At 47.5% G+C, this 27,013-nt stretch overlaps 2 protein-coding genes across 5 annotated transcripts in view; both read right to left on the reverse strand.

Moving 5' to 3' along the window:
* Nucleotides 1–4,161: 4,161 nt before the first annotated feature.
* b3gnt7 (UDP-GlcNAc:betaGal beta-1,3-N-acetylglucosaminyltransferase 7) lies at nt 4,162–8,280 on the reverse strand. Its single transcript, XM_030373234.1, has 2 exons — nt 7,812–8,280; nt 4,162–6,454 (listed from the first exon to the last, which is right to left on the reverse strand). The coding sequence occupies exons 1-2, from the start codon at nt 7,895–7,897 to the stop codon at nt 5,200–5,202; spliced, it is 1,341 nt and encodes a 446-aa protein (XP_030229094.1). The 5' UTR covers nt 7,898–8,280; the 3' UTR covers nt 4,162–5,199.
* Nucleotides 8,281–12,738: 4,458 nt separating this feature from the next.
* The window catches only part of armc9 (armadillo repeat containing 9), a 29,540-nt gene continuing 15,265 nt past the window's right edge, over nt 12,739–27,013 (reverse strand). For 3 of the 4 annotated variants that reach the window (XM_030372272.1, XM_030372271.1, XM_030372269.1), the window contains 8 exons: nt 25,618–25,708; nt 25,146–25,198; nt 24,139–24,237; nt 23,643–23,758; nt 22,492–22,631; nt 21,470–21,575; nt 17,766–17,938; nt 12,739–14,956 (listed from right to left, as the gene is read on the reverse strand). In XM_030372272.1, coding sequence (XP_030228132.1) covers nt 14,934–14,956; nt 17,766–17,938; nt 21,470–21,575; nt 22,492–22,631; nt 23,643–23,758; nt 24,139–24,237; nt 25,146–25,198; nt 25,618–25,708 — 801 coding nt within the window. In that variant the 3' untranslated portion in view covers nt 12,739–14,933. The remainder of the gene's footprint in view (nt 14,957–17,765; nt 17,939–21,469; nt 21,576–22,491; nt 22,632–23,642; nt 23,759–24,138; nt 24,238–25,145; nt 25,199–25,617; nt 25,709–27,013) is intronic. The other variant, XM_030372270.1, reaches the window with a different exon arrangement.

Consider the following 27,013-nt stretch of genomic DNA (forward strand, 5'->3'; position numbering starts at 1 on the left):
ATGCAATATCCAAGCGGATACAGGCTTTGGTATTATCTTTGGTATTTATAATTTCCGTTATTGCCACAGTGGTTCCGTTTTACCTCTAGACGTCTGTCGAATTTTTTTGAAGTCAGCGATGCATTTTATCATGGACAATTGATGTTAGCCTTTTTAGTTAGGAATTTTTCAACATGTCTATATTGAGGACTTGTATGCTTCTTTACTGTACATTTTACAAGGTAACTGAATCATATCTGGGAAGAACTAATTAGTGGTACCTTATCAATTCCAATCTAGATATGTTGGCCAACAACATATCTAGATCTAGAACTATTCTGATCGTGCATCGAAATCATTTTGACAAAAGGATCGAATGATTCAGTCCAACTGCACATCTCACATTAAAATGTAAATTTCTTCATTGCATTCAATCTTGAGTTTGATTGTGTTAAAATGAAGTCGACCAAAATGCAGTACCTGCAGCTCTATAGTTTCTTCTCCTCTGCTGTAGAACTGGATCATTGCATTAAGCTTAATGCACTTGGCGCGTCTTCCAGACCGATGTCTGCGGTGGACGGAGTTTGGCTGTGCTTGTAGACCCGATATCTGACCAGGGAGCTTTGTCCCAGAAGGTGCCTGTGCAGGAGCCACCACAGATGGCTTGGTGAATGCCACCACTACCACCATTCACCAAACTAGTCCGGGGACCGAGATCGTTGCAGTTTATTCTGTGGTGTCATGCTTCCCGTACGAAGTAACCTAAATGTATAGTTCAAACTTCCATTGTCGGCACTCATGTCAACCTTGTTCATAGTCCGGTTATCAGAGAAACTATTTAATTTGTTAAACTCCAACAATTGAACGAGATCAGATAAAGGGGTGTGAAATGCCCATTGTGGAGAGCGGTTGAGAAAATGCGAGTGACCATACTGAGTCATTAGCTGGTGTAAAAAGAGCCCTAACCAACTATACCGCTTCAAGAGCACCCAACAATGGAGCTTTGTCCCTGGCACGGTGTTCCAGAGCCGTACTATGCACATGCTCCTTCCACGCGTTTCAGAGAGCGGGAGAGACGGAGGGTAAAGAGGGAGAAGGACAGCTTATTCTAGTGACTGGCAAGCAAAACAGTCTTAGGCCCCCATGCTGTCAGGGCTTAGCCAGCCCCCAAAATATCCCGAAACTAAGTCTAGAGAGTTTGATTTGCGTAGCTCTAAATGGGATTCAGTCTCTCAGAGGGCTTCGCAGGCCGACATTAAAGGACACACTACACTGTAAAGCCTCTGGGATCACTGAAACCTAAAGAAGGAACACAGAGGATGGATTCCTTCAAGGAATGTCTTGGAGGAGGGTTTTGAATGGGAAGTCATGGACATGAAGAATATACAATATGACATAGAATAACTTTAGAATTCTCCTTCGGCTTTGGGGAATCAGTGTTATATTACTCGTGTATGTGTAAACTCATGAGGGTGAGCGAGTGGTAATTTTACCTGGTGAATGCCTCCTGGATATAGTGAGATATATGATCCTAATCTGCAATCTATTTGTAAAGCTGATGCGCTTTACCAAAGTAAACAGTGCAAACTTTTTTTTTGTGTGCAAACTGGACCTAAAGTAGACGTTATCTTCATATTACAAGTGGAAAAGATCTTTGTCTATTTGTTACACAGAAAGTCATTAGAAAATAGGATTCAACCGAATACGACTCTATTGTCCAGCCTCTGCAGAAAATCTGCTTTTGTCCTCACCTCAGAGACCTCATAGAATCATAGGCATGCTGCTGTGTGTCTTGAGTTGATTGGATGATTAGTTAATTGGTGTGCATGTTTTTTTATTAATGAAATGCAAGAATAGCAAGTATTAAACCCAAACCAATCATACTTGTGCACTACTGCACATTATCGCTGCCTGAAACCAAAGACCTTCTGATTGTTCCCACATTTCCTGGCTGTTGAACAAGTCAACAAATGCTGAATCCTTGAGCAAATTTGACACCTCACTGCCGCCTAAACACAGCCTGTCCGCTACTGGCCCATCTGTCACACGGGCTCCTTTCAAGTTTGTTGTCTTTTAAACAAGGGCATGGTTTCAGTATTTAGAGTGGTGTGCTGTAGCCTCCAAACCAGAGGAACTCAGACTGCAATTCAATAAACCTGGTGTTCATATTCACAGAGGGAGAAAATCTTTCATTATAAACCGAATAAACAAGAAAATCTATCATTAAAAAGTAATCTTGCGATCTGTTGATCGTGAGGCCACTTAGCTGGAATTGGGGTGTGCATTTCTGGCTTTTCAGATAAATCCTCTGTCCCACCCATTGGCTACAGCTACAGTTTTTGTTCAACCGCCTAACCCTTTCTCATTTTATGGTTGACAGTTATAAGAGCACTTTCACCACACGACGAGAACGTAAAAATAACTTCAACCAATCCACCCATTAGCACCTCTTCTTTTGATGTTGCCCACAAGAAGAACAAATACTCAGACCTCTGACCCCAAAGGGCTTCACCGAACTGTTGTCGACAGACCAGCGGCTGCCGGTCTGTGCGTGCACACAGAGGTGACCATCGGGTCATCCATCCAGTTTGAGCTTTAGAAGCTAGCCAAACGATCAACAGATGAATAGCTTTAGAAGCTAGCCAAACGGTCAGCAGATGTTTAGCTGTAGGAGCTAGCCGAACGATGAGTGGATGTGGATGCGGGAGATGTTACATTTTCACACACCTGGACCAGAATGTTCACCTGTGTGTCGCAGTGGAGGTTGTGTGTTTTGTTCTGCTTGCATCGTCGACACTCGTGGGAAAAAAAAGTATATCTTATGTTTGTTTCTGTTGGGTTTAAGGTGTCTTGTTCCTTGGCTATAGGCGGTCAAGGGTTTGTGTGGAAGCTTTAGGGAAAGTCTAAACAAAGCCAAGGTTTTCTATGTATCCCGTCTTTCGGTTAAGCAGAATGTAGTTCAGGTACCCGGCCTGTATAGAGTGTGATAGAAGGGGTCATTTCTGAAAGAAGGAATTTGATATGAGAGAGGCCAACTTACAGCTAATGTTAACTTCTTTTGTGCATTCAAATTTACTAGGTTTGCCTAGTTCAATGCTGGGCTTTTTATTTTACACTTGTCGGGAGTATTTGAGAATGACCTAACGCTTGAGTGGAACAAAACACATTGCATTCTAAAAAACTTTAGAATGCAATTCTTTGGATAACATTATTGATAATGACCTTTGACTGTGAATACGTTGTCTTCCATGTTGATCTTTACATACAATAATACAAATAAGTAAAACATGATATAGTCTTTCATCTATATCTATAGCTATGGATAAAGATATGTGTATATGCATGTCAATATTGCCTATGTTTTGTACTTATTTTCCCACAGATGCTCTCCTTATCTGATCCCAGGAGAAACTCTACACTAGTAAGGGGCCGGTTACTCTGTAGCCTCTCGTCTTCATAGGAAAGAAACAAATGCTTAGAGAACAATTCCTCCCCAATAAGGGCGCTGTATTTATTTTTGTGTTGAATTACCTTGTGTTTCGTGTGTGTGTGTGTGTGTGTGTGTGTGTGTGTGTGTGTGTGTGTGTGTGTGTGTGTGTGTGTGTGTGTGTGTGTGTGTGTGTGTGTGTGTGTGAGTGTGTCTGTTCACTTACACTGAGTCCATAGATAAACAATACTGCTTTGCAAATGGCTGTTCATAAAACTTCCACAACTTTGAAGGGCAACAATTTTTTGAAATGATTGCGATTTGTCAGAGAAAGTAGTGGAATGTTTGATGTAGTTAAGTTTCATCTTTTTGATCAAATTATTAGTATAATTATTATATCATATTATTTCATATCTAAAATAATTGTATAGACTAGACAGCTGGCAATATATTGTTCACAGCCGGAATAGGCATTACAATGGGAACTCATACTCTGTCGCACAGGGATGTACCGTTGTTACATCATATATTGTGCGCAACAATTAATATCTTCCAACAACATCACTATCTATACAGTACTGGGTAACCGATATGCTCAACATTAGTATCGACATTTGGATCCAGTGTCATGGCCGCCTTTGTTTGGTGACCTTGTGTGGACGGTACATCGATACCTGCAGCCAATCAGGAGACTGGAGCATAAAGCAAAACCAAACTAGGTGGTGACTGTTGGGAAGGAAATAACAATGGCTGTGTGATTTTTGAAGGTTTATTTACAAACAGGATTCTTTGTACAGTTTGATTCTCCTTTTACCGTATTTACATTGTTCAGTCTACTCATCCCCCCCCCTAAACGCTTGACTCTAATCACTGAAGACTGCATCAGTTCCGTTGCCCACATTAAATTAAATATTAACCCCCCCCCCGCAACCACCCTGTTCCATTACTAGGGGTTGTTTAAATTAGCAAGTCATCCAAAAAGTACCAGCAGTAGTTTTTAATTCACAGTTTCATTGTCAACCCTATTCCTAGTTTCATGTCAAGTATATCAGCAAAAAAATACAAATCTGTGGACAGCAAACACATTTGAACATAAATCCAACGTCTGTCACTCAATGTCAATATCAAGTCGTATTTCTTAAGGTTAAAAGAAGTGCAATGATGACCAACAGAAATAAAATCACTATAACCTTGATTACATAGTGTGAATGTGAAGAGTGTGTATCTGACCGAATTGTATAGTGTGTTAATGTTTACCAGGTCTCCACTTCCAAAACCCAAGACTGGTAGAAACACGAGGTAGGTAGAGAGACGGTAATGATTTTCTTCTTTTGCAACCGAGGCCATTTCCCTTCACCGGTGAGAGTCGAGTCTGAATTCAAGGCTATGTGCAAGGCGCTGCAAAAGTCCCAACATCTTGTGGAGCAGCTTAGAAGGAGGGTTTTGTGTCAATAATCCACAGAGAGTGGTCCTGGTACAACGTTTTGCCTCAGGAAAACGTTTTCAGAGTCCTTCAAAAAAATGCAAAAAGAAATGCAAAAAAAAAAGATATATATGTATATTTACAAAACTCAATATTGTTATTATCAACATTATTATTATTTACTCTGAATGCAGTGGATGCCACTAGATCACAACAACTAAGATGCACTTTCATGTTCTCAAAAATGTTCTTTCTTTCCAGGAAACTGAAGAGTAACATTTGCATCCTCTCTCCATCCCTCATCACCTCCTCCTCCCGGGTCCCGGTTCAAGTCTCGTCTCGCTCCGTCTCTCGGAGCCCTTCCCGCTGGCTATAAGATCCCCACTTTCCGCGAGCAGACCAGGTCACTGTTGACCAAATTCCACATGCGCAGCAGCTCTGCTGGCAGCAGCTTGTGCACCACGATCATGCCCTTAAAGAAACAGGGCTCTTTGTTCAGCTTGCTGGTCTTGTTTTTCACCAGGCCGAACGTCTTGAAGGCGTCGTGCTTGACGGGCGTCACCTGCAGCACCTCCAGGCACATGCCCAGGAAGACGTCGTCGATGGGGAACAGCTCCAGGGTCTCCGAGGCCCAGTGGAGCCTTCTCACCAGGGGGCCGTCCATCACAAAGCCCCCGCCGCCGGCGTACGGCGGGTAGAAGGTCTTGTTGTACAGCGCCTCGGGGATGTAGTACTTGTTGCTCTTCCTCCGGATGGGCTTGGCCTTGAACAGCACGTCGCCCACCAGCAGCCCCTTGGCGTGCCCGCTGCCCTCCAGGTACTCCAGGATGTTGTCCACGCTCACAAACACGTCGTCGTCCCCCTTGAAGATGTAGCGCACCTGGCCGCAGTACGTGTCGAACCACTTGAGGAAGTGGGTCTCCTTCAGCGTCAGGTTGAAGAAGCTGTCCAGGAAGTCCCACTGGAGGATGTCCCCGTAGATGTAGTCCTCGAACTCCAGCAGCTTCTGGTGGTTGGCGCGCTCCTCCTCGTTGGAGGGCTTCCCCAGGAGGAACAGGGTCTTCACCCGCTTGCCCCGCACCGCCCGCTCCTTGCCCCACGTCCTGCGGATGACCTCGCGGCGGTCGTGCTGCGTGACCACCGACTTCACCACCATCAGCAGGTGGGTGCGCCCGCTGCACTTCTCCGGGTGGTTGATGAGCATCGGGAAGTAGCGGCAGTGGCGGTACGTGAGGAACTCCTGGAAGTTCCCCTGCAGGCCCTTGAACCAGTCCTGGCCGGAGATGTTGTGGTTGGGGGTGCAGTTGGAGGCGGTGACGTCCCAGGTGGCGGGGCTCTGACCCTGGGGGAGGAGAGGCTCCTCGGGGGCGGCGGGGGTGGGCGGGGGCTCAGGCGACGGCTCTTGCCGGTGGGCCTTCCAGAAGCTGTTCATGCCCTGGGAGGAGCCCCGGGGTGGGCCCGCGGCGGCGGCGGCGCCGACGTCCGGCCGGGCCTGCCTCCTCTCCAGCTGGAAGGGCTCCCCGCCACTGATGGTGCCCCTCTGGACCACGGTCAGCGCCACCACGGCCAGGAAGAACATGACGCTCACACCCTTGTACATCCTCCAGCGGTCGCGCTTGATCCTCCTGCAATGAACGTTTCAGAGAAGAGCAGAGCTTGAATATTGATCGCGTTGTGGATGGAGGCGGTTTCCATCCACGCTAATTCACAGTGGAAGTCAAACACACCCCAATAACTAGTCTAACTCTCTTCATAATGTCCACTTTTCTAATGTAGAAGTGGAAAAAAAAAGTCATCCAAAATACAATGTTTTTTTCCAGGTTAGAATTACATCGAATTTTCGCCTCCCAAAAGATTGTCATTGATTAGGTTTTCATGGGAAGAAAGGAAATTAGCATACTGTGCTTCAGGGCATGGCTAGTTTGAAAAGGCCAAGCACCCCGAATGTCAAAGAAGAGTGAATCATGGCACTGAGAAAAGGTGAGCTTATCTCTGCTAGTAAAAAAACAAACATTGAGTTCCAAACTAATTAAGGAATGAGCTCTTTTCACGACAAGGCAATATCTTGTTCTTCATTTATTGTGCTGTAGGTAATTGTTGGTTTCTCTGTTTTGGTTCTCATAGTGAATCTTTGAGCTCATTGTCTGCTGCTTGCAATGACTTGCCTATGGGGCCCCCCTCACACAATATGCCTTGGAACTCCATATTTGCATTGCCTTAAGGGGAAGACGTGTGGTTTTATCTATAAACTTTGAGTAAATATCACAATTTACGAGAAGAAGAGGACAGAAGGAGGAAAGCAAGAAAGAAAAAAAGAAGGAAGTAAAGAAAGAGTAAGACTGAAAGAGAGAAATAAAGAAAGAATGTGTGAGACTGAAAGAAAAATAGAAAAGAAGACAGAAAGTAAGAAAAGAAAGAATGAAAGAAAGAAAAGCAGATAACTTAAATGTCAGCCTGATTTATACATTGTGCAATGAAAAGTAGTCTAAATCAAAAATGCATCTCGACAACCATTCTTAAACAAGATGTTTAGCACATAATGTTGATTAGACACAGTAAGAATGTGTTTGTTGTCCACAGATTTGTTAGTACAATTTCAACTTTGTGGCATAAACTGTGTATTTGATGTAGATCATTCCGCATTCTTTGATAGTGGGGTTAATGAAAAAGCTTAAAAAATGTATACCTCTCGTTTATCAGTATAATTTCAGACTGTACGTCAATATAGGAATCGAAAACAAGGTTTAATTATAATGTATATGTTTTTATTTTGCATTGAAAGTTACACTGAAGAGCAGAGCTTGAATATTGAATGCGTTATGGTTCAAGGATATTCCCATACAAGTTAATTCACAGTGAAAGTCAAACCCTCTTTCCCCAGTAACGTTAGTCTAACTATAATAAACTCAATAAAAAAAAAACAATAACAAAAAGTCATTGTAAGAGCTGAAAAACACGTTATCAAAAAATAAACGTACTTACATCTTCTGACGTTTTCTGAACCACTTAATAACCACAATGTCTGCAAGCCGTTGGATAAAAACGAATGATCCCGTTGCTAAGCACATAAATGAAGGATGCTTAAGTTCACTCCTTTGGAAATAAACATAAAAACGGTGAAGATAACAGTGGCTGTGACTCTGAAGCTTGGAAGATCCGGAGAGGAGCGACCTCTTGCTCTGTATACGTCCGTCCCTCCGTGGGACGGCTGGGGAGCGCAGGCTCTTTTGAGGTGGCAGCCAGCCTGCCTCCCTTTACGTTCCCCTTGCGTCGTATGCAAATGAGCGGTCCGTTATCTGCACGGAGATCGTTAGCTGGCGGCGGCGCTCTATCCTAAGGGCAATTTACGTTGTCTAAATTGAGTTTAACTCCTTTTTTTAGGTTGACGGTCTCAAATTGCGCACTCAGTCATAGGTTTATTTACAGTTATTTAATATTTATTAATTTAATTTGCTAATTTATTGTAAAAAAAAAAAAGAGGCATAAAAAGAGGCAAATGATGATAATAAATGACTTGTAAGTCAGATCTGAATGACTAAAAAGCCACCACTTCTCAATTGTCAGTTTGAAGTATGATAAGGAAGTCAGCTTTATATGCTAATTAATCTACCCATCAGTACAGACCGTCAACAACCGCACTTAACCCCTGGTCGGGGAAAAAACAGCTGTTCGCTGCCTCTTCAAGGCAGGGGCAAACCAAACAACAAACTAAATGTTCCTCTATGCTTCAAAACACCTTTTTTTTTTTCTCCTTCTCACAAACAGCTGTGATCCCGAATCCCCCTCATCCTTCTCCATTCTCCCTCTCTCTGCGTTTCCTAGATCCTGTGGTCCATCCTTCATGCGGCCATGTGCATCCTGTTGCCCGGCGGCTGTATTTCCTCTGCGTGTGTTCACCCTGTTGCTCTGTGACTAAGAGTTGTGGCTGGTGAGATTGAGGAGATACGGTGCTGTCGTTGGGTCTCGTCTCTGAAAAGTGGGACACACGTTTCTGTCTTTATACTCTCTCTAACGGAGCTCTCGTTGTTTTTATTTTGCTACACATGTCGCACGCACATCGAAGCACACACAGACACACACACACACACACACACACACACACACACACACACACACACACACACACACACACACACACACGCACACACACACACACACACACGCACACACACGCACGCACACACACACACACACACACACACACACACGCACACACACGCACACACACAAACGCACACACACACACACACACACGCACCATACCTTCTGTCCAGCTTTGCTTGGATCTGGACCTCTTTGTCAGAAGAGCAGTGCAGTCACAGGAGTGTGAGCATGCCGTTTGATACACAACTAAGTAAATCAACGCAAACCAAAGGGGACAAAACCTGAAATTCCCCCGTGAATGAATATCCCCCCCCCCCGTTGTAAACAGGAAACAGGAGCCAGTGTTCTGTTGAGAGAGGGACGGGGTGTTGTGGAGGCATTGTGTACACCGGTGAGGCGGCCCCTCGTCCACGGCGCTCCGTGTTTGCAGGCGCCCCGTGTCACAAAGCCCCGCGCCCGGCTCCCCTTCCCATAATCCCGCATTCCTGGGTTACCTGGCTCCCCCCCCCCCCACCTGGGCCCCTCCTGCTCAGGAATGAGGAAGTGGAGGTGGGCTGCTGTCGGGGGGTGGGAAGTGATAGGGGGGTAGGGACGGGGGGAGGGGGGGGGGGGGGGGGGGGGGTAGTATTGCTTATACGAAGTGGAAAACCTCAGGGCTCAACTTTGGCCTGACATGAGCGCACGCTAATCCTTTGTTGAAGGTAGCACACCTGAGGGGCGACAGGTAGAATTGCCTTACCCCCCCCCCTCACACACACACACACACACCCTCCACCTTGACTTCCAGTCAACTACTAGCCCGGAAAGTAATGTGATCTTTGTCAAGGGTTTGTGTGTGCGTGTGTGTGTGTGTGTGCATATGTGTGCATGTGTGTGTGTATGTGTTTGTGCGTTTGTGTGTGTGTGTGTGTGTGTGTGTGTGTGTGTGTGTGTGTGTGTGTGTGTGTGTGTGTGTGTGTGTGTGTGTGTGTGTGTGCGTGTGTGTGTGTGTGTGTGTGTGTGTGTGTGTGTGTAGTAAAGAGAGAGAGAGTAAAGAGAGAGAGAGAGAGATGTGTACACACTGAACTGTCAACATGCCTGTGATGCCACGCAAACGCCTGGTGCCTTCCTCGCTTCTTCGGACCCCAACCACAGTTTCTTTCACAAAAACTTCATGGCGTTGATACAGCTATCTGCACAAGCACTTCATGGTTTTGATACGCACTGCTTAAGTCCTTCGACAGATCTATATTAACAAAGATTTCACACACACTGCTTCAGTGTATTGATACATCTATCTTCACAAGCTCTTCAGGGGGTTAATACACACTGCATGAGCTATATTAATGCTCTGTGTTTGGATATCCACTACCTAACATTTTCTTTACATGTCTGCAAAAAAAAAAGTCTCATGGCTTGTGCAAAAATGTTGCACAACTCCATTTAGTCGTTGTTGAGTAATTTCCCCAACAACGTATGATTGACAGATTAGGCTGCCTTTTGAACTGATAAAGGCCATGTTTGGACAGAAGCTGATTAAACTGTTATTTCCTCTTAACGGTTTAAAGGCCTTAGAACCGTCCTTATCATCAGTGCCCAACCACACCGACGCATAGCTGCCCGTCTCTGTAGTAGTGGCGATACTGACCAGAGTCAACTAGGCTGCATTCCTGCTGTCTTTTACGGGCGGCTTTTGGATGCTTTCTAGCGAGAGGTCAAAAACGGGGAAAGTGGAATTCAAAATGAGCCATCATTTTTATATGTTTGGAGAGGGGCCATGGCCATTAAGCGAAGACGCTGTCGTAAAAATAAGTGGGCAAACCCTAAAGAATAGTGGTTTAATGGCCAAGGGAGTGCAATAACTGTTTCCATTTCCATGCGATCAACATAGGCATCCTACTAAGGGGACTGTATCATCCGGTAGGCTTATCTTTCCATGCTAGCTCTGGACACTCCCATGTGTGAGGTCACTAAAGGCGTCGACTTTGAAAGGGCTTGTTAGGGCATCAAGATGTCCAGCCTCGTGGTTAACAGAAAAATTGACATTTTGTGGTTACAAAGGTCGGGCTCTGAAGACACCCCCAACCCCCAGTGTTAGCAGAGAGGGGAGCCAGCTGCACAGGACAGGTCCCTGTGATGGAGCGGTTTCATAGAACTAGCTGGGGGGTGGGGGCAGTCGAACGCAGGGCGGGAAACGTGTCTTCCCTGACCTTTAATCACTAGGTTGCGCCGGGCGGTCAACTGAAAAACACAGCTGGAAGCTGCCGCACATGATCCTGGTGACAAGTTGAGGTCTTTGGTCTTCAAGACGTACCCTCAAATACTGCAGCATAGGAAAGACAATAAATGTTTTAACCAAAAGAAAAGCATTTAAAGGCGTCCATGGAACTTTTTGTCGTGGCTAAAACATTGACACTGTGTTGGACAAACGTTCGGACAAACCCATTGTGGACGTGCAGCTCGATTGTTGAAGGTCTCCAAAGGCATGCCGTAAATAAAAGCCTTTTTCAGAGGCCCTGTGCTTTAATCTTTCACCTTGCTGTGTGTCACCACGACCCCTGGATGATAGAGAGGCTGCCAAAGGTGACACCTGGTATACGTGCGTCACACCATCGTGTGCACCACCGACCTCACCCCCACCCCCCCCACCCCCCCACCCCAACTAGTTTCCTTTGAATTTGGCTGCAAAGGCCAGTTTGGCCACCAATCCAGTGTTTACTGCTGAGTATGCTCTTGGCTTGGCTGGTCGGGCGCCTTATCTCGTTTGATCTTCGCATTAGGCAAAACTAACAGCATCCCTTATCACATTGACTCTTTATGTATACCAGGAAATGTGACTGGGTATACAACCTGACGATGTGACGTTTGCATATTGTTTGTGAAAGAAAAAAAAATAAAGTGCACGATCTCAAAAGAGCAATTACTGCTGAATGCATTCCTTTGTACCGCAGAGGGACCAACTGATAGATGGAGAATGTTATGTCACCATGTAGGGATCTTATTCTCTTACCCTTTAAACTTCAATCATAGTGTATAGTCCACTCAGACAGTATTTTAACAGTTTACAAGACTGCTGTATACCAGCCTTCTCTCTTAGCATTCAATCCTTTCCCATGGATAATTCAAGAGACCAGCATAAGTACTGTCAAGTACTGGAATATGAGAAAATCCAAGGATGAGTTCAACACCAATTATTTAACATCTTTTCTGAAAGTTGGCATATGAAGGCACCGCCTTTGATACGTATTTAAGTTAGCAAGGCGTTGTTAACTGACTTTATATGTATGTAAAGTACCAGAGGTGCCAAGGCGGGGAACTACACAGGTTAACTAAAACTACACATACAAATCAGCAATAACAGTATTGTGGAGTATTTAGTATAGTAAATTGATCTCGAGATAAGTATTGAGATCATTTGAGAGTATTTTCCAAAGAGGCTTGGCCTCAATCCAAAGGGTTTAAAGTTTTAATCAAAGTAATTAGGATCGCTTTACTTCAATGTTTCCCCTTTGGATTGTGAAGCTATTACCTATTTCAATACCAACACAAAATACAATTCTCAATAAAAAGATACATCTGTTCAAGGTGGTCATCTTGGGCCAAATGAGCGTGTTGACGGTGCTGGTCTTGTGATAAAAGGTTGGGGGCCTGTTTATTGATCCAGTGGTCCAGCTGCCACAGCTGGATCTTGCTGGCACCCCCAGCAAAGCAACTGATATGTCATCCTGAAGACCACGGTCACTTCACACAAGTTCACTTGAAACCAACTTTTATTTTGTAGCCTAATTTACGGCACAGGGAAGTTAAATGGACTACTATGTTGGAATTATATTCATGAAAATATTTTTTATTGTTGATTTATACATTTAAACATAAAATCCCATTGACTTTTATTAAGTTCTTTTGTAGTTTATTTACAACAAGGTCAAATCACATTGACTTTCATTTTGTTATTCAATTCCTGACAATGTAAAATCTCACTTTTATTTTGTAATTCATTTGACTCAAAGTACAACATCACTCGGAGGCAGCAACACACACAATAAGACAGCATTAACAATCAACAAGGCATGTGCAAATGTGCTGCTGATTATGAAGACATGATTTAGGGTTAAAGTTTCTGTACCAAATTCACATGTAATGACCTGTGTTTCTACATCACAATCTGGAGTCTAGCTTGACAAAAAGGATTTCAAACATACTTCATACATGTAAACAATTCTCACGCATGATACTTATAAAAAAGCTGTTTTAAGGAGAGAATGTCATGATCTATTTCATAAATTCAACTTATGATTTAGAGGGGAATGAAATCTTGTACAACAGCCAATAGTTTGTCTCCGATGACCCCAGTCACAGCAGCTGGGCAGGGTTGCATAGCAACCGATGGCATCCATGTTTAAATGGTTTGTGGCTTGATTTACAGACCACCAGGGACCATTGGGACGGACCTTCCCATCAGTCTTAAGAGAAACAAACTGAGCTGTTTACTGGCAAAGCGTTTCGCAGCCAATGCGCGTGACTTGGCTTCAATGATAAGCGTGGTCTACAAAGACCCTTTCCTGAAAATAAAGTCGGACACTCTGCTACTCTGCAACTTTCCCTTTGGGATCTCTTTTGTGTATTTGTTTCAAGCCTGAGTTTAGTGTCAGCAATAGCACAACTAACCTTCTATCGGTCTGTCTATGCACACATTTGATTCATTTTGTATTCAAAGAATTCATACCATAGTTAATTAATTTCGATTAGTTGCTGTAGCTGCAGCTTCTGGTCGGATTGTGAACTGTGATTGTTATGAATGACAAACACAAGACTTCCCAGCAGGAGGACGGTTTCAAGGGACGGATGGCGGACATCGCCTCAAATCAGGAAATCCTCAAGTTAGATATAATGTACAACATAGATCCTTTGACCTGGAGACCTGTTTAAAGCAAACACACGCACGCACACACACAAACACACACTTCTTATCTCAGGAATGGCAGGCGGCTATGTAAATGGCAGACTATAATACATAAAACACATAACAATGAATACAGACTCAGATATTCAAAACAAGACGTGAAAGCCAAACCCACACACATTTCACTCGGTACGTTGCGGTTATGATAATATTAAAATAGCATGGAAGCTAAAGTAGAGAAAAACGACACACACACACACACACCAACAAACAGCAGATGAAGCTCCCATCGAGACGTGCATGAACGCATTCATGTGAAAATGGCAGAATGTTCCGTTGCTCGTAATGAGGCCTGCAGTGCTTCGAGCTGGATGTTGGATCGGGACCCCGCACAGAAATATGGTTCCAACCCCATAATTATATCTGCCCATGTCCCATCGCCACCTGGAACACAAAGCCAGGGAGACGAGGCAGGAAGCCACGGCCGATTTATGAATGGGCCCAGGGGGCATGCATTTATCACTTCACTAATAAGTGCGGGGTAATTCCCTCATGTGGGGCAGAGACCCCAAAAGCTGGCATTGTTGATAAAAGACAAAACAAAAAAACAACACGATTTCAACCTACAAGGCTCACCTTTCAGGAAACTATATAAATATCTAACGGCGCAGTACAAAACATGATGGTAGGAGGTGTCGAGGTGGAGGTGGAGGATCGAAACCTGGGCAAGGTGAGAGTTGGGGGGTGGAGGTGGTGGCTGGTGGAGGTGAGCCGTCTTGTTACTGCGCTTAAGCCCAACGGGGTGTAGCATTACAGAGGAACTCGGTGGCGAGGTTGAAAGAGGGAGGCTCGCCGGAGCCACAATCCCATTCATTGTTTTCCACTCATCTTCCCTGCTCTCCTCCTCCTCCTCCACCTCCACCTCCTCCTCCTCCTTCTGCTGCTCCTCTATTCTTCTCCGAGCGTCTCCCAGCCTCGGCCCCCCCTTGCCGGCCCGGGGGGAGATGGGGTTACAGGAAGCGGGAGGTCGACCCGGGAGATAGGGGCCGCTCCCCGCTGACAGATCGGCCCTCCTCCTCCTCCTCCTCCTCCTCCTCTTCTCCTCTCCTGCTTCTCCCTCACTTCCTCTGTGAATGGGGGGCTGCAGAGGCAGAGAGAGCGAGAGCGAGAGCAGCGGAGAGAGAGAGAGAGAGAGAGGCAGAGAGAGAGAGGCAGAGAGAGAGAGAGAGACAGAGAGAGAGACAGTGAGAGAGGCAGAGAGAGGCAGAGAGAGGCAGAGAGAGAGGCAGAGAGAGAGGCAGAGAGAGGCAGAGAGAGACAGAGAGAGAGAGAGAGAGAGAGAGAGAGAGAGAGAGAGAGAGAGAGAGAGAGAGAGAGAGAGAGAGAGAGAGAGAGAGAGAGAGAGAGAGAGAGAGAGAGAGAGAGAGAGAGAGCGAGAGAGAGAGAATGGAGGTGTTGGGGAGAGGGGTGGTGGAGTAAAAGAGGTTAAAAGAAGGTTCAGGTACTTTGGTGCCATGTCATATCGTTTTTTATGTCTGTGGGAAGCAGCTGCACTACTGGCCGTCCGTGCTCCCTCTGAAGGTTTACGGGGAGTTCATCCTTCTCTTCAGAGGGCTTAGGTGACCTGTAATGTGTGCACGTGAACCCCTATGGGACCAGTACTATAAATCGGACGTGACTTTGACTCTTCATCGAAGCGTCTCACTGACAGCAGCCCGGGTTGTGATGGCAGCATTGTCTGTACCGACCCCCCCCCCCCCCCCCCCCTCCCTCTCTGCAACGGAGGAATCTGTCTCAGCGCGGAGACGGGTTGTCGACGCGATCCCAGGGGAGGGTGACAGTGGGTGGATTCTTTCCCTTTTCTTTTTTCCATTCTCCTCTCTCTCAACACGCCATTGGTGGCATTGCCCCCCCCCCACCTCCCCTTCCCCCTCCCTCTCTTCCCTCGGACTGGGGGGCCCCACAGGCTCCGTAGAAGCCCCCCCCCCCCCCCCCCCCCCCCCCCTCGGTCCTAGGCCAGGTCCCGGGGATGGGGGTTGGGGGGGGGGGGGGGTACCTGTGTCAGTCAGGGCTGTGTCTGTGCTTGCACGGGGTGCCAGCGCACTTTGAAGTGAGCAAACACTTCCGTGAGGCAAAGGTGTCCACATAGCCCGACGAAGCGGGTGGGGGGGTGGTGGGGACGTCTGCTGAAAGACCTGAGGAAACATCCGCCCGACCACGGGATGGGGCAAACGGAGAGGACAGTCGGCCGTCGTGGCGACATCGACAAGGTGCCGCTGTGTTTGGCGTATCCTGGTGACTTCTATGAAGGTGTTATTGGAGCAAAAGTCTTTAGCACCTGTAACTGCAGAATTTGCATGTGGACTCTACGGTCACAAATTTGTAACAGTACATTTGTACACAATATTTTTTCGACCATTGTAAACACAAAATAGGGACTACGAGTACGCAAATCTGTGTTACAGGTGCACAAATCCTTTTGCTACAATCATCGCAGCGCAGTGGTGCAAAACACATTCGCACACCCGTGTTTCATAATCTGGGAACCTGCCCAAAATGTGTGCATTCGTAAACCCAAATTTGAACTAATGCATCAGAAGTTGTACATCTGTGAAGAATTTCCTCACAAATAAAATGATAAAGAACGCTATGTTGATTCAGCATTTTAATGAGCGAGCACAAGTCCAATCTGCTCCTGCAAGTCTCAGCTGTGTTTTTTTGCAGGTAGTTTTGCAACACGTCTAGTTGGTAAATGTGTACCAAAAGTATTCGTATCCGTAGATGCCAGAGCGTCCGTGGGAGGGACAAAATAGTTCCGCCCTTAATTTTCTAATCTGGGGGGGGGGGGAATAAATATATACGACTTCAAATTGACTGTGACTATAGTGTACGCATGCAAATTCTGCAGTTACAGGTACAAGACTTTTGCTACAATAACACCTTCATAGACTTCCCTCCCGAACCGATTTGCGTTTTAATAACCATCTCGTTCCGTTACAATCTCCTGAGACCGTCATCGCAAAGACAGAGAAAACAGACCTCGATAATAAAGTAACCGGACCGAGGGGGGGGGCGGGCCCTGCGTGCGTCCGTTAAGGGCACGTCATCCGGGGTCTTTCCGGGGAAGGACATCGGGAGCGAGGCAGTGGCGGACGGCTGGCTTTAGCATTCCAAATGAAGCTCAAATTGCATTTCGTCTCCCGGGAAATGCGATAAGAGGAGCACGCAGGGCACAGAGATGATGCTATCTGGCCAATTAAAGAAGAGGGCCCGGAATCGGCCAATCAGGGCCACTGCCTCCGCAAAGACCTCTTGGTAACACGCCAACGTCACGACTCTAGCCCTCAGCCTCATTCGTAGTCCCCCCCCGGCGTAGGCTGGAGATGGTGGCGGTACGGCCCTAGGGCGCGGCCCATGCCGTGATCTGGCCCGCGGCGAAAGTGTGGCTCGTTTAAACGGGCGGGTCGGAGAGATCGGGTGATCACGGATAAAAGAACGGGCGACGGATAAGATCGCGGTCGCGATACACATCTCAAATCCTCCTTGCTCGTACTGGATTTATCTGGGTGTGCCAGGCACACAGATATTACGTGTATCGTGAAACTGAATCAGTTCAGGTCCAAGTTGCGTATTGTCCGTGTGTTTTCATTTAATCTCAAACCTTTACTAACACTCGTAGGGCATCGAGGTTTCCCTCGTTTACAATGACGACAAGTTTACAGCAGGGGACATGCACACAACTACAACAATGACAAATCAACATGAGCAAAACAAATGAAATAAGTATAAACAAATACAAACATTTATTCCAGCAGAAACCGTCATAGTCTCTCTATAACCAAAGAGAGGCTAGAAACAGACCGGATACGGGAAAGGACTCGTGGGGACAAAGACAGGGAACCACGAAACCAAACGCGGTCCGAGTGGCCCGACCAGACGCGAGTACTTACCCCCTCGGTCACTGCCCGACCCGGGCCGGCTGCTCGGCTGGGGCCCCGAATGGGAGAACTGGGGGGCCAGGCGGCCCTGCTGGGAGCTCCGCGGGCTCGCCCCCCCCTCGGAGTCAGGGGTCCGGGGGATCTTGGGTCGGCTGTTGAACCCGGTGGGGTGGTGGCTGCTGCTGCTGGGGGGGGGGGGGGGGGGGGGGGTTGCAGGGAAACTTAGTGAAACAGTTTAGCACAAAAAATGGTGCAATGGGTTAGCTCAGGTAGAGCGGGTTGGCTGGTAACCGGAAGGTTGCTAGTTCGACCCCCGGCTCGGTGTCGAGGTGTCCCTGAGCAAGACGCCTCACCCTGGCTGCTCCTGACCAGCTGGCTGTCGCCCTGCGTGGTTGACTCAGCGTGTATGAATGTGTGTATGAACAGTTGAAAGTCCCCTCGGATAAAAGCGTGAATGTATATGCATTGTCGGTGGACTCATTTCATGAGTTTTCATCTTCACTCTTCCTTTGCCCCTAAGGGAGAATGCCTGGGAAATGCGCGCGCCGGTCGTCTTAGCCCACCCTCTGCTACACATGCTTATCATACCAGGGAGTCCGTCAACCGAGACCAGCACAGGCCCCTTACTGTCTCCCTGTCGACTCGGGGCCCACTATAGTACCACCGCCTTGCTTGACAGCATCTCAAAACAGAACAGGAAGAGGGGACGATCGACCCGGTCCGTTCCATATGGAGACCATCTCTGTGACCCGTTTCCTCTCCACAACCTTCTGTCGTTTCCTAAAAGGCAGACTTTGATTACAGACCCTCTCGTGTTCCCGTTGTGTTTCCGGTGAGAGCCATCGATCGGCGCTCGTGTGCCAACTGGTCCTGCTGGTCGAGCTAAACTCAGGCTATACGTCGCTGGGCATGCTTCCATAGGCATGGCTGACTTCAGCGAGCAGTGTCACAATAACCTTCTTACGTTCGGCCTCTCACTCCTTAGCATGCAGCCTTATGTGTCCATGGGTTTGGCCTTAACAGCCTCCTTTTGCCATATCGTTTCAAGGGACTAAAGTTTCATCAATACGTTGCCGACACCCAGTATTCCCCCCAGTACAGGCAGGGTGTATCCAGTAATGGTCTGCGTGGATCATTTTAAATATTTATAGGAATCCATCGGGACGGAAATAAAACGGAAAGACAATACAGTACAGTTCAGGAAACATCTTCAAATCTCACACAGATTACAATCGTGTGCATCCAGAATTCAATATCTAAATCAAATGACTTTGAGAAGTGGCTTGTTCTTATGAATAGTTACGAGACGAAACAGATCCAAAATGTATTGTTTTTTGGTTCAGAATAAATGGTAAATGGACTGCATTTATACAGCGCTTTTCTAACCAGTGGCCACTCAAAGTGCTTTATAATATTGCCTTTATAACCTTCACCCATTCATCCCCCATGCAAGGCGACCAGCTCGTCAGGAGTGGTAGGGGTTAGAGTTGTCGTGCTCAGGGAGACCTCGACACTGAGCTAGGAGAAGCCTTCTAGGATCGAACTAGCAACCTTCCGGTTACCAGCCAACCCTCTCTACCTCCTGAGCCACATGGCATCCCAGAATAAAAATCGGTTAAACATCAGTGGCTCAAAAGGGCCATGGATTGTTACTCCTTGCGGTGACATTGCGCAGTGAAACACGAACGCACGCTTGTGTTCCCCAACAGCGTTGCTCTGTATACAGCCCGCAGGACGACCGCGCACCACAGGTCACAACCTCACCTGGCTGCACAACGGCTGGGCCGGCCCCCCCCAGGGGCCCGGCCCAGCCTGTGTCATTGTATGTGGGTGCAGCGGAGCATCGCACTGGAGAACAGTGTGCTCAGTCAACCGAGCCAGACCTTACCTCACCTTACCTACCCCGGGTCAACGGTTGAACCCAAAGCCCTTGTCCGTAAACCCTGGACTAGTAACCAACTTGAAATCAGAGTGTTGAAATGGCCGACCTCTATACCCCTTAATAACGAAGCGTCAGCCTTAGTGTTCCTGACGCCTTTTACTCTCTCCCCCCCTCCAAGGAGAAGGAGGCTGGCTCAGGCTGCCAGGGTTGTTTTGTGAAGGTGTCCTACGGTCCTCTGGGAAGGTTTCTGCTACTGGTGGGGGCTGGTTAATTAAAGCATGCTTTCATTTGGGCTTACTAAGTCTGTGTGTGTATAAATGTGTTTGTATAAGTGTGTGTGTATCAGTGTGTGTGTGTCGGTGTGTGTGTGTGTGTGTTTGTGTTCATTAATGTGTGCGTGTGTTTGTGTGTTTGTTCATTAGTGTGTGTGTCTGTGTATATTAATGTGTGTGTGTGCGGCGGAGTTGTGGGGTGATGTGACAGGGCTAGGGGGAGGGGACCCACACAGAGAGAGAGAGAGGGAGAGAGGAGAGGAGGACGGCCCCGGTGCTGAATGGGGCTCTTTGTGGGCTGCAGGTCCTTTAAACGCATGTCACAGGGCCACCTTGGCAGTGCTGCTGAGTCACCGATTGATGCCGCACACCCGCGCCAGCGCCGGAGCCAGATAGCCAAGCCCCGCCCCCCCGGCTGCCTCACCTCTAAACACAGCCCTGCCGCAGCCTGTCGCCTCTCTCCCCGCTTCCCTCTGTCTTCCTGTCTCCCTCGCCCCCCCCCGTCTCCCTCTCCCTATCACGGTCGCACACCCCTTAGGGGAAGCACGCATTATCGAAGAGAAACCGGGAAAGGGTGAGACACAGAGAGCGAGAGAGTGAGAGAGTGAGAGAGTGAGTGAGTGAGTGAGTGAGTGAGTGAGTGAGTGAGCGTGTGAGCGTGTGAGCGTGTGAGCGAGTGAGCGAGTGAGCGAGTGAGTGAGTGAGTGAGTGAGCGTGTGAGCGAGTGAGCGAGTGAGTGAGTGAGTGAGTGAGTGAGTGAGCGAGCGAGTGAGTGAGCGAGTGAGCGTGTGAGAGAGTGAGTGAGTGAGTGAGTGAGTGAGTGAGTGAGTGAGTGAGCGTGTGAGCGAGTGAGCGAGTGAGCGAGTGAGTGAGCAAACCGTTAGCCTAGCTCCTGTGCGCCGCGAGGGGGCCAACAGCTAGTCTGCAAGGGGTCTTCAGGGGAAAGTGAGTGACGTGCTCGTGAGTTTCATGTTCACGTTGTGAACCGGCAGAGTGTGACCTCAACCAGGTCGTGTGCATACAGTATATATACAGTGTGTGTAGCCAGGGAACATGTGAGTGATAGGTGCAGTTCCTGCCGCATTGTGACATGTCACCCACACACACACACACACACACACACACACACACACACACACACACACACACACACACACACACACACACACACACACACACACACACACACACACACACACACACACACACACACACACATCCCACACTCAATATTCAGCCCAAAAGGCCATCAAATAATTGAAATTAAAAATAATAATAAATAGTTGTTCTTATTATCATGACAAGTTAGTATCCTGTTTCTTAAATGCATCACTTTACAGAGTTTGCTTATTTGATGAATGGTACGTTATCATACATCTAGGTGGACACGCCCACTTGTGAGAGTTCTTTCAGAACGTCTCGTAATGGCTACTCCCACTCACACCCGGTGGTACAATATGGGACCTTTAAGTTCCTCAGCGGTGGGATGTAAGACGACAAACGCAGGAACACGCGGACGATGGGAAACCTTTTAATAAGCCTTGGAACCGAGGATCGGTTACCTGGCAGAGCCGTTCTGTTCTCCGAGGGAACCCGTTCGGTCTGTGTGTCCGTCGTCCATCGGTCCGTCCGTACCCAGGTCCCTCGACAGCCGCCCGCACTCCGAATCTAGGGTGAGAACACAGAGGCCCTCCTCAACCCCAGTGTTGGATCGTGTTTGTCTGGAGGCCATGTGTTCTGGTCTCCTCGCCAGGGTGGATCTCCAACAGCACATCAAAGAAGCTTAAATGTCTCATACTTGGTGTGTGATTTCAGCCGGAAATTAAAATGTCTGGCAGATTTGCGGCTGACTTATCGCCCCTCTGACATCAGATTGGAAACTGATGACCAGTGAGATAGTGAGGGAGTAGTCTTGTGGGGAGGGGTTTACCAGCAGAAGGGCTTGAACCCCTGGCTCCTGAACCCCTGGCTGCTCTTTAAAAGGTTCTGTAGGTACTATTTGAGAGATGTCCTTTGGTAGAGAGGAAATAGCCATCCATCAGCTGTTAATGATGAATGTGGGCGAAGAAAATCGGAGAATATAGGTTGTAGGTCGACTGCCCTTGCCTCTGTTTTAGACACTTTAGATTTAAGATCGCTCCCTGCTCATTTCAAACCAATCAGGACATCTCTTCCCGTATTGGTTCGGGGAATCAATCTTGCCTGTCACTCACAGGTGCGTGATTGCACAACTTCTCAAACTTGGGAAGGCCAAGAGAGAGAGAGCAAAGGAAGGAAATACTTTTTTTTATCGTCACGTTGCAAAATCATGCTCTCTTCAGCTCTGTTCAGCTCTCTCTTTACAACTCTGGAATCTCACCTACAGCAGCTTTAACGACTTAACAATCAACAATTCACTCTAAGTCCCCTAAAAAACAGACACCAAAGCGTGCCATCATTCTGAAGGGTTAAATGCTGTATCGACGTGCTATTGCCGTTTTCCTTCCGTGCACACGATCATACATTTAGAGGAAATCGCACACGCGACCAGACCCCAGCTAAGCCTTCACACGAACAACAGGGGAGACACAGAGTGTGGCCTCACCGATGCTGAGGTGCAGGGAGTCCGAGGTGCTGGGTCTGCTTCCCGAGCGCGTCGGGGGTCGCTCGGTGTACCGGGAGGGGGACGGGATGTCCTCTCCCCTCTGCCTGGGGTCCGCGCCCTCACTGCAGGCTCGGTAGTCCCTGCGTGAACGCACACAGGCACGCCCCAGTCACACACACACACACACACACACACACACACACACACACACACACACACACACACACACACACACACACACACACACACACACACACACACACACACACACACACACACACACACACACACACACACGAACAGAGTGAGCCTGGGAGAAACCCATCTCCCCTTTCCTTCCGCCACGGATGTACACTTCACCCGGAAGGTTTTTCATATTAATTTAATAGCTTCTAACGTTTACACTCATTGACTGAGTAAGAACCGTGTGAAAGGCCTTCAGACCCTGGGAAATGTGCTTCAAATAGGGACCACAGCAACGCGTCTCGGGGACATGCATCAAAGGCTGCCACCCTGCCACCAAAGTGCCTTTTAGCGCCAATCACCAAGACCGGAGGGGCGCGGTTGGAACCCCAAACTTGAGACAGGCAGTTTAAACTGTATCATTGTTGTATATTTATTTTCAGAGCCAGGATGTCTGGGTTTTCATCTTCCTTGGAACAGGAACAAAGCTTTAACCCCGGCCTGCGTGTGATTTGATACCGCCCAGTTTGAATCTGACGCCGCTATTGTCTGTTTGATGATAGAGATCCAGCGAAGTGATCAGTGCATCCCATTCGATAGCAGCGATCATTTCTTTGCAGGGACACTTCCTTAAGTGATCTTAAGAAGGGGTTCGATCCCCCATTGGCGGAGCCTCACCTGCAGGCATGCTGCTGTGATAAACTGTATCTTCACTCTGATTGGCGTTGGATAAAGGGTACACGTTACCACCGCGTGTTCCGAACACCAGTCGTGAAAACACATTTTTCAGTGGCATGCCTATTTCTGCAGCGGGATCTCTTATCTCTTATCTGTTAGAACAAACCCTGTGTGTGTGTGTGTGTGTGTGTGTGTGTGTGTGTGTGTGTGTGTGTGTGTGTGTAATGTGAGTGTGTGTGTGTTTGTATTGTGAGTGTGTGTGTGTCTTGTGTTCTGTGTGTGGGGCCTACATTGGGGTCCCGTTGCGGTGGGAGCTGGGGGTCACCGGCCGCTGTAGGGGCTCATCGGCGCTCTGACGATAGTGGGGGGCCGTGCGCCTCTTCACCTTGGTCATGTTGGTCATGATCTGGAACACACACACACACACACACACGCACGCACAGATAAGGAGCTACACAACTGTTTCCAGGTAGCTCATAAACCAGCGCTCCTGCGACCTCAGTCCCAGTTCAACACAACACCCACGCCAGTGTCTGGGCTGTGGGATTTGTGTTTTGCCTGTGGTTAAGTGAGTCTGACCACAGTTTCCTTTTTTTTGGCGTGTCATTGACGTTGTCTACATCCATAAATGTGTCCCATTTCACTTCCTCAAGACCGCCTGTCTGCTGTGACGGGGGGTGCTCTGAATGTGTGTGTGTGTGTGTGTGTGTGTGTGCGCGCGTGCGTGCGTGCGCGCGTGCGTGCGTGCGTGCGTGCGTGCGTGTGCGTGTGCGTGTGTGTTCTGACCCCCAGGTACTCTGTGGTGAGCAGCCCTTCCCCTGACAGCTCTCGGGGCTGGGGCTGCAGAACCTCCTCTCTGTCCAGCTCCGTCTCCATCAGGTCCTCCTGTCGGCCCACACAGTCAGAGCAATTCAGATTAATACACGATTTGCAATATTAAGAAACAAAGTATTTGTGTATGACTGTAGCAGCAAGGCTGTAGGCCCACGGCAAAGCATACAAAAGAGGCGGAGCTTATTTTGTTTACCTGGTTCATTTACATAGACCATATAACCGACTATACTTGTATAATATATGACCTATAAATGACCTATCTCTCTCTTCCTCCCTTCCCTTTCCCTCCATCACCCCCCCCCCCCCCCCCCCGCCACACACACACACACACACACACTCCCCCTCCCTCGTAACACAGATACACCTGAGTGACCGCCCCCCCCCCCCCCCCCCCCCCCCCCCTACAATAGCCATCAGGCCATCCATACCGCAATAAAAGATAACCCGTTTTCACCCGTTATCTGGCAGCAATATCGCTGGAGATAGACACTCTACACCCGTGTCCCAAGATGGCCAACTTCAGGCTGGGAGAGAAAGCTTTGGTTGGCTGTTCATTGTCGGCGCCTCCGTCTAATGAGCGTAAAGCTGTGGCGAGAAGGGGAGGGGGGAAAACACTATCTCGTGGCAAGGGAATAACTAAATACGCCTGGGAAAACAGTGTGAGGGCGGCGCTGCATTCCCCTGTTATTGCTGTCTTAAGGGGTAAGGCCGAGGGGAAAGTCAAAGACGGGCTCTCCTCCATGCTGCGTTAGTATAATTGTGGTCTGCTTTAAAAATATACTGAAAGCGTAGCCACTGTGAGGGACTTTTTTCGAGGAATCTATTTTTTTTTTAATATACTGTATTATTATTAAATAATAATTCCTCTTTAAATCGATTTTTTGGCGAAACCCCGACGATATTTAACAGTGTGTGTATGCGTGATTGGCCAAAGAGATCCATTTTAAGGTCAAACTCACGCCGTTGTCGTCGTCCTCCTCTTCGTCATCTGACTGGGATTCCTCCTCTTCAGCTAACGACAAAAGACAACAAGACAATAACTCAGTGTGTGTTCATGCACATAGGATGTACTTTTAGAACAGCTTTGCATTTGTCTTCAGGGATAATTGACAGCAGTGGCTGTGTTGACCGAGATCATTATTAGACGGCTCATAACAAATATAGTGGCATTGTCGGGAGAGTAAGGATGGTCATAGAACCAAGTGCAAAGCACTAACAATCGCTAGGTTAACCCATTCCCCGTATACAACAAAGATGGCAAGGATAAGACGCTACCAACTAAGTACTATAACTAAGCACGACATACAATAAGCAAGTACATTAAGTGCCAGGACGTACAACATACATAGGTAGGAGGGGTGGGAGGGGGAAGCTGTTGCAGGGTCTAGGTGAACACTGATCAAGTGAGCCTTGAGTCTTTTTGCGGCCTACCTGAGTTTAGTTGCTTGATGATGAACTCGATCTGTCGGTTGAGCTCGGGGTTCTCCTGTTTGCTGTAACAGCCCAGGATCTCCTCCATGCTCTGGACAAGTAACACATAACGCTGACCTTAAAGGGGACCTATTATGCTTTTCGACTTTTATGACCTATAAACGTTGTTGTAATGGTTGATAGTCATGTTTAACCATACACAAAAAACTATGTAGATTTTCGGGAAACTCTTCCTCTCATCTGGGCGCCTTCAGTATTCTCTGTCAACGCTCGGTTTCGTCCTTCTCCGCCCCCTCGCCCCCCTCCTGCCAACCCAACTCCGTTGTGATTGGTTACCTTCCTTGAAACGCGCGCGCGGGCAGATTGGACCAGGCATATGGGGGCGCGGCAGGAGTGCCTCTACGTAGATGATTTCCCGGAAATGTGAACAAGTGAATCGCAAACGTTGTCCAGAGTGTTTAGCGCTCTGCACAGCCACCCCAGACTGTCAGCAAGGAATACGTCGAAATGCATGTACGTCATTATTTGACCCTTTAGTATGGTTAAACATGACTATCAATCATTATAACAACGTTTATAGGTCGTAAAAGTCGAAAAAGCATAATAGGTCAGTTTTAACGCCACATTGACATGGACCCACTCATGCATTTGCCCATTGCCCCATTACTGATATTATGAACCGCATTGTAAACACATCAAGTCTGATTGAGGATGGATAATATTAGTGCACTTTGTGAAAGACATGCAGTGTACTTGTAGTCACAGCTAATAGATATTTTACGATGGATATTATGATTATGTTGAATTTGGATTAACATATCATCAGAGTATATATTTATTTTTCCCTAGTTTATTCAATCCGATTAATTGCAATAATCTCGATATTTAAATTGTTATTTGGATTAGATTTTCCCTGTTATTTTGCTCCTGTAAAACCTGAATATACCTTATCTTATCCCATTCCCTGGTCTATGGAGAAAGGTTAGGGCATTTGCAGGTTTCAAAATGGCCGTGTATGTGTGTATGTGTGGTGGTATTTGTATGTGTGTACATGTCTGTTTGTGCGGCTGCATGTATGTGTGTGTGTGTGTGTACGTACATGTACGTGTGTGTGTATATGTACATGTGTGTCTATGAGTGTGTTTGTGTGTGTGTGTGTGTGTGTGCACGTGTATGTGTATGCCCCTGTGTGTGCACTTGTATGTGTGTATGCCTACGTGTGTATATGTCTGTGTGTGTGTGTGCGTATATGTGTATATGTCTGTGTGTGTGTGCGCGCGCGCGCGTGTGTACGTGTATGTCTGTATGTTTGTGCGGCTGCACTGGACCGGTGTTCATGTCTCCATTGACCGCCACATGGTGCCGTGACGCGCTGCGTTTGAACACCTGCTGTTTG

The sequence above is a fragment of the Gadus morhua genome, chromosome 12, assembly GCF_902167405.1.
Source record: "Gadus morhua chromosome 12, gadMor3.0, whole genome shotgun sequence".
Lineage (NCBI taxonomy): Eukaryota > Metazoa > Chordata > Actinopteri > Gadiformes > Gadidae > Gadus > Gadus morhua.

Bases quoted from the DNA above. Each gene is read 5' to 3' on its own strand.
- b3gnt7 (XM_030373234.1), bottom strand. From the start codon at position 7,897: ATGTGCTTAGCAACGGGATCATTCGTTTTTATCCAACGGCTTGCAGAC. The intron at 6,455-7,811 runs GTAAGTACGTTT...CGTTCATTGCAG, and splicing joins TTCAGAAAACGTCAGAAGAT to GAGGATCAAGCGCGACCGCT.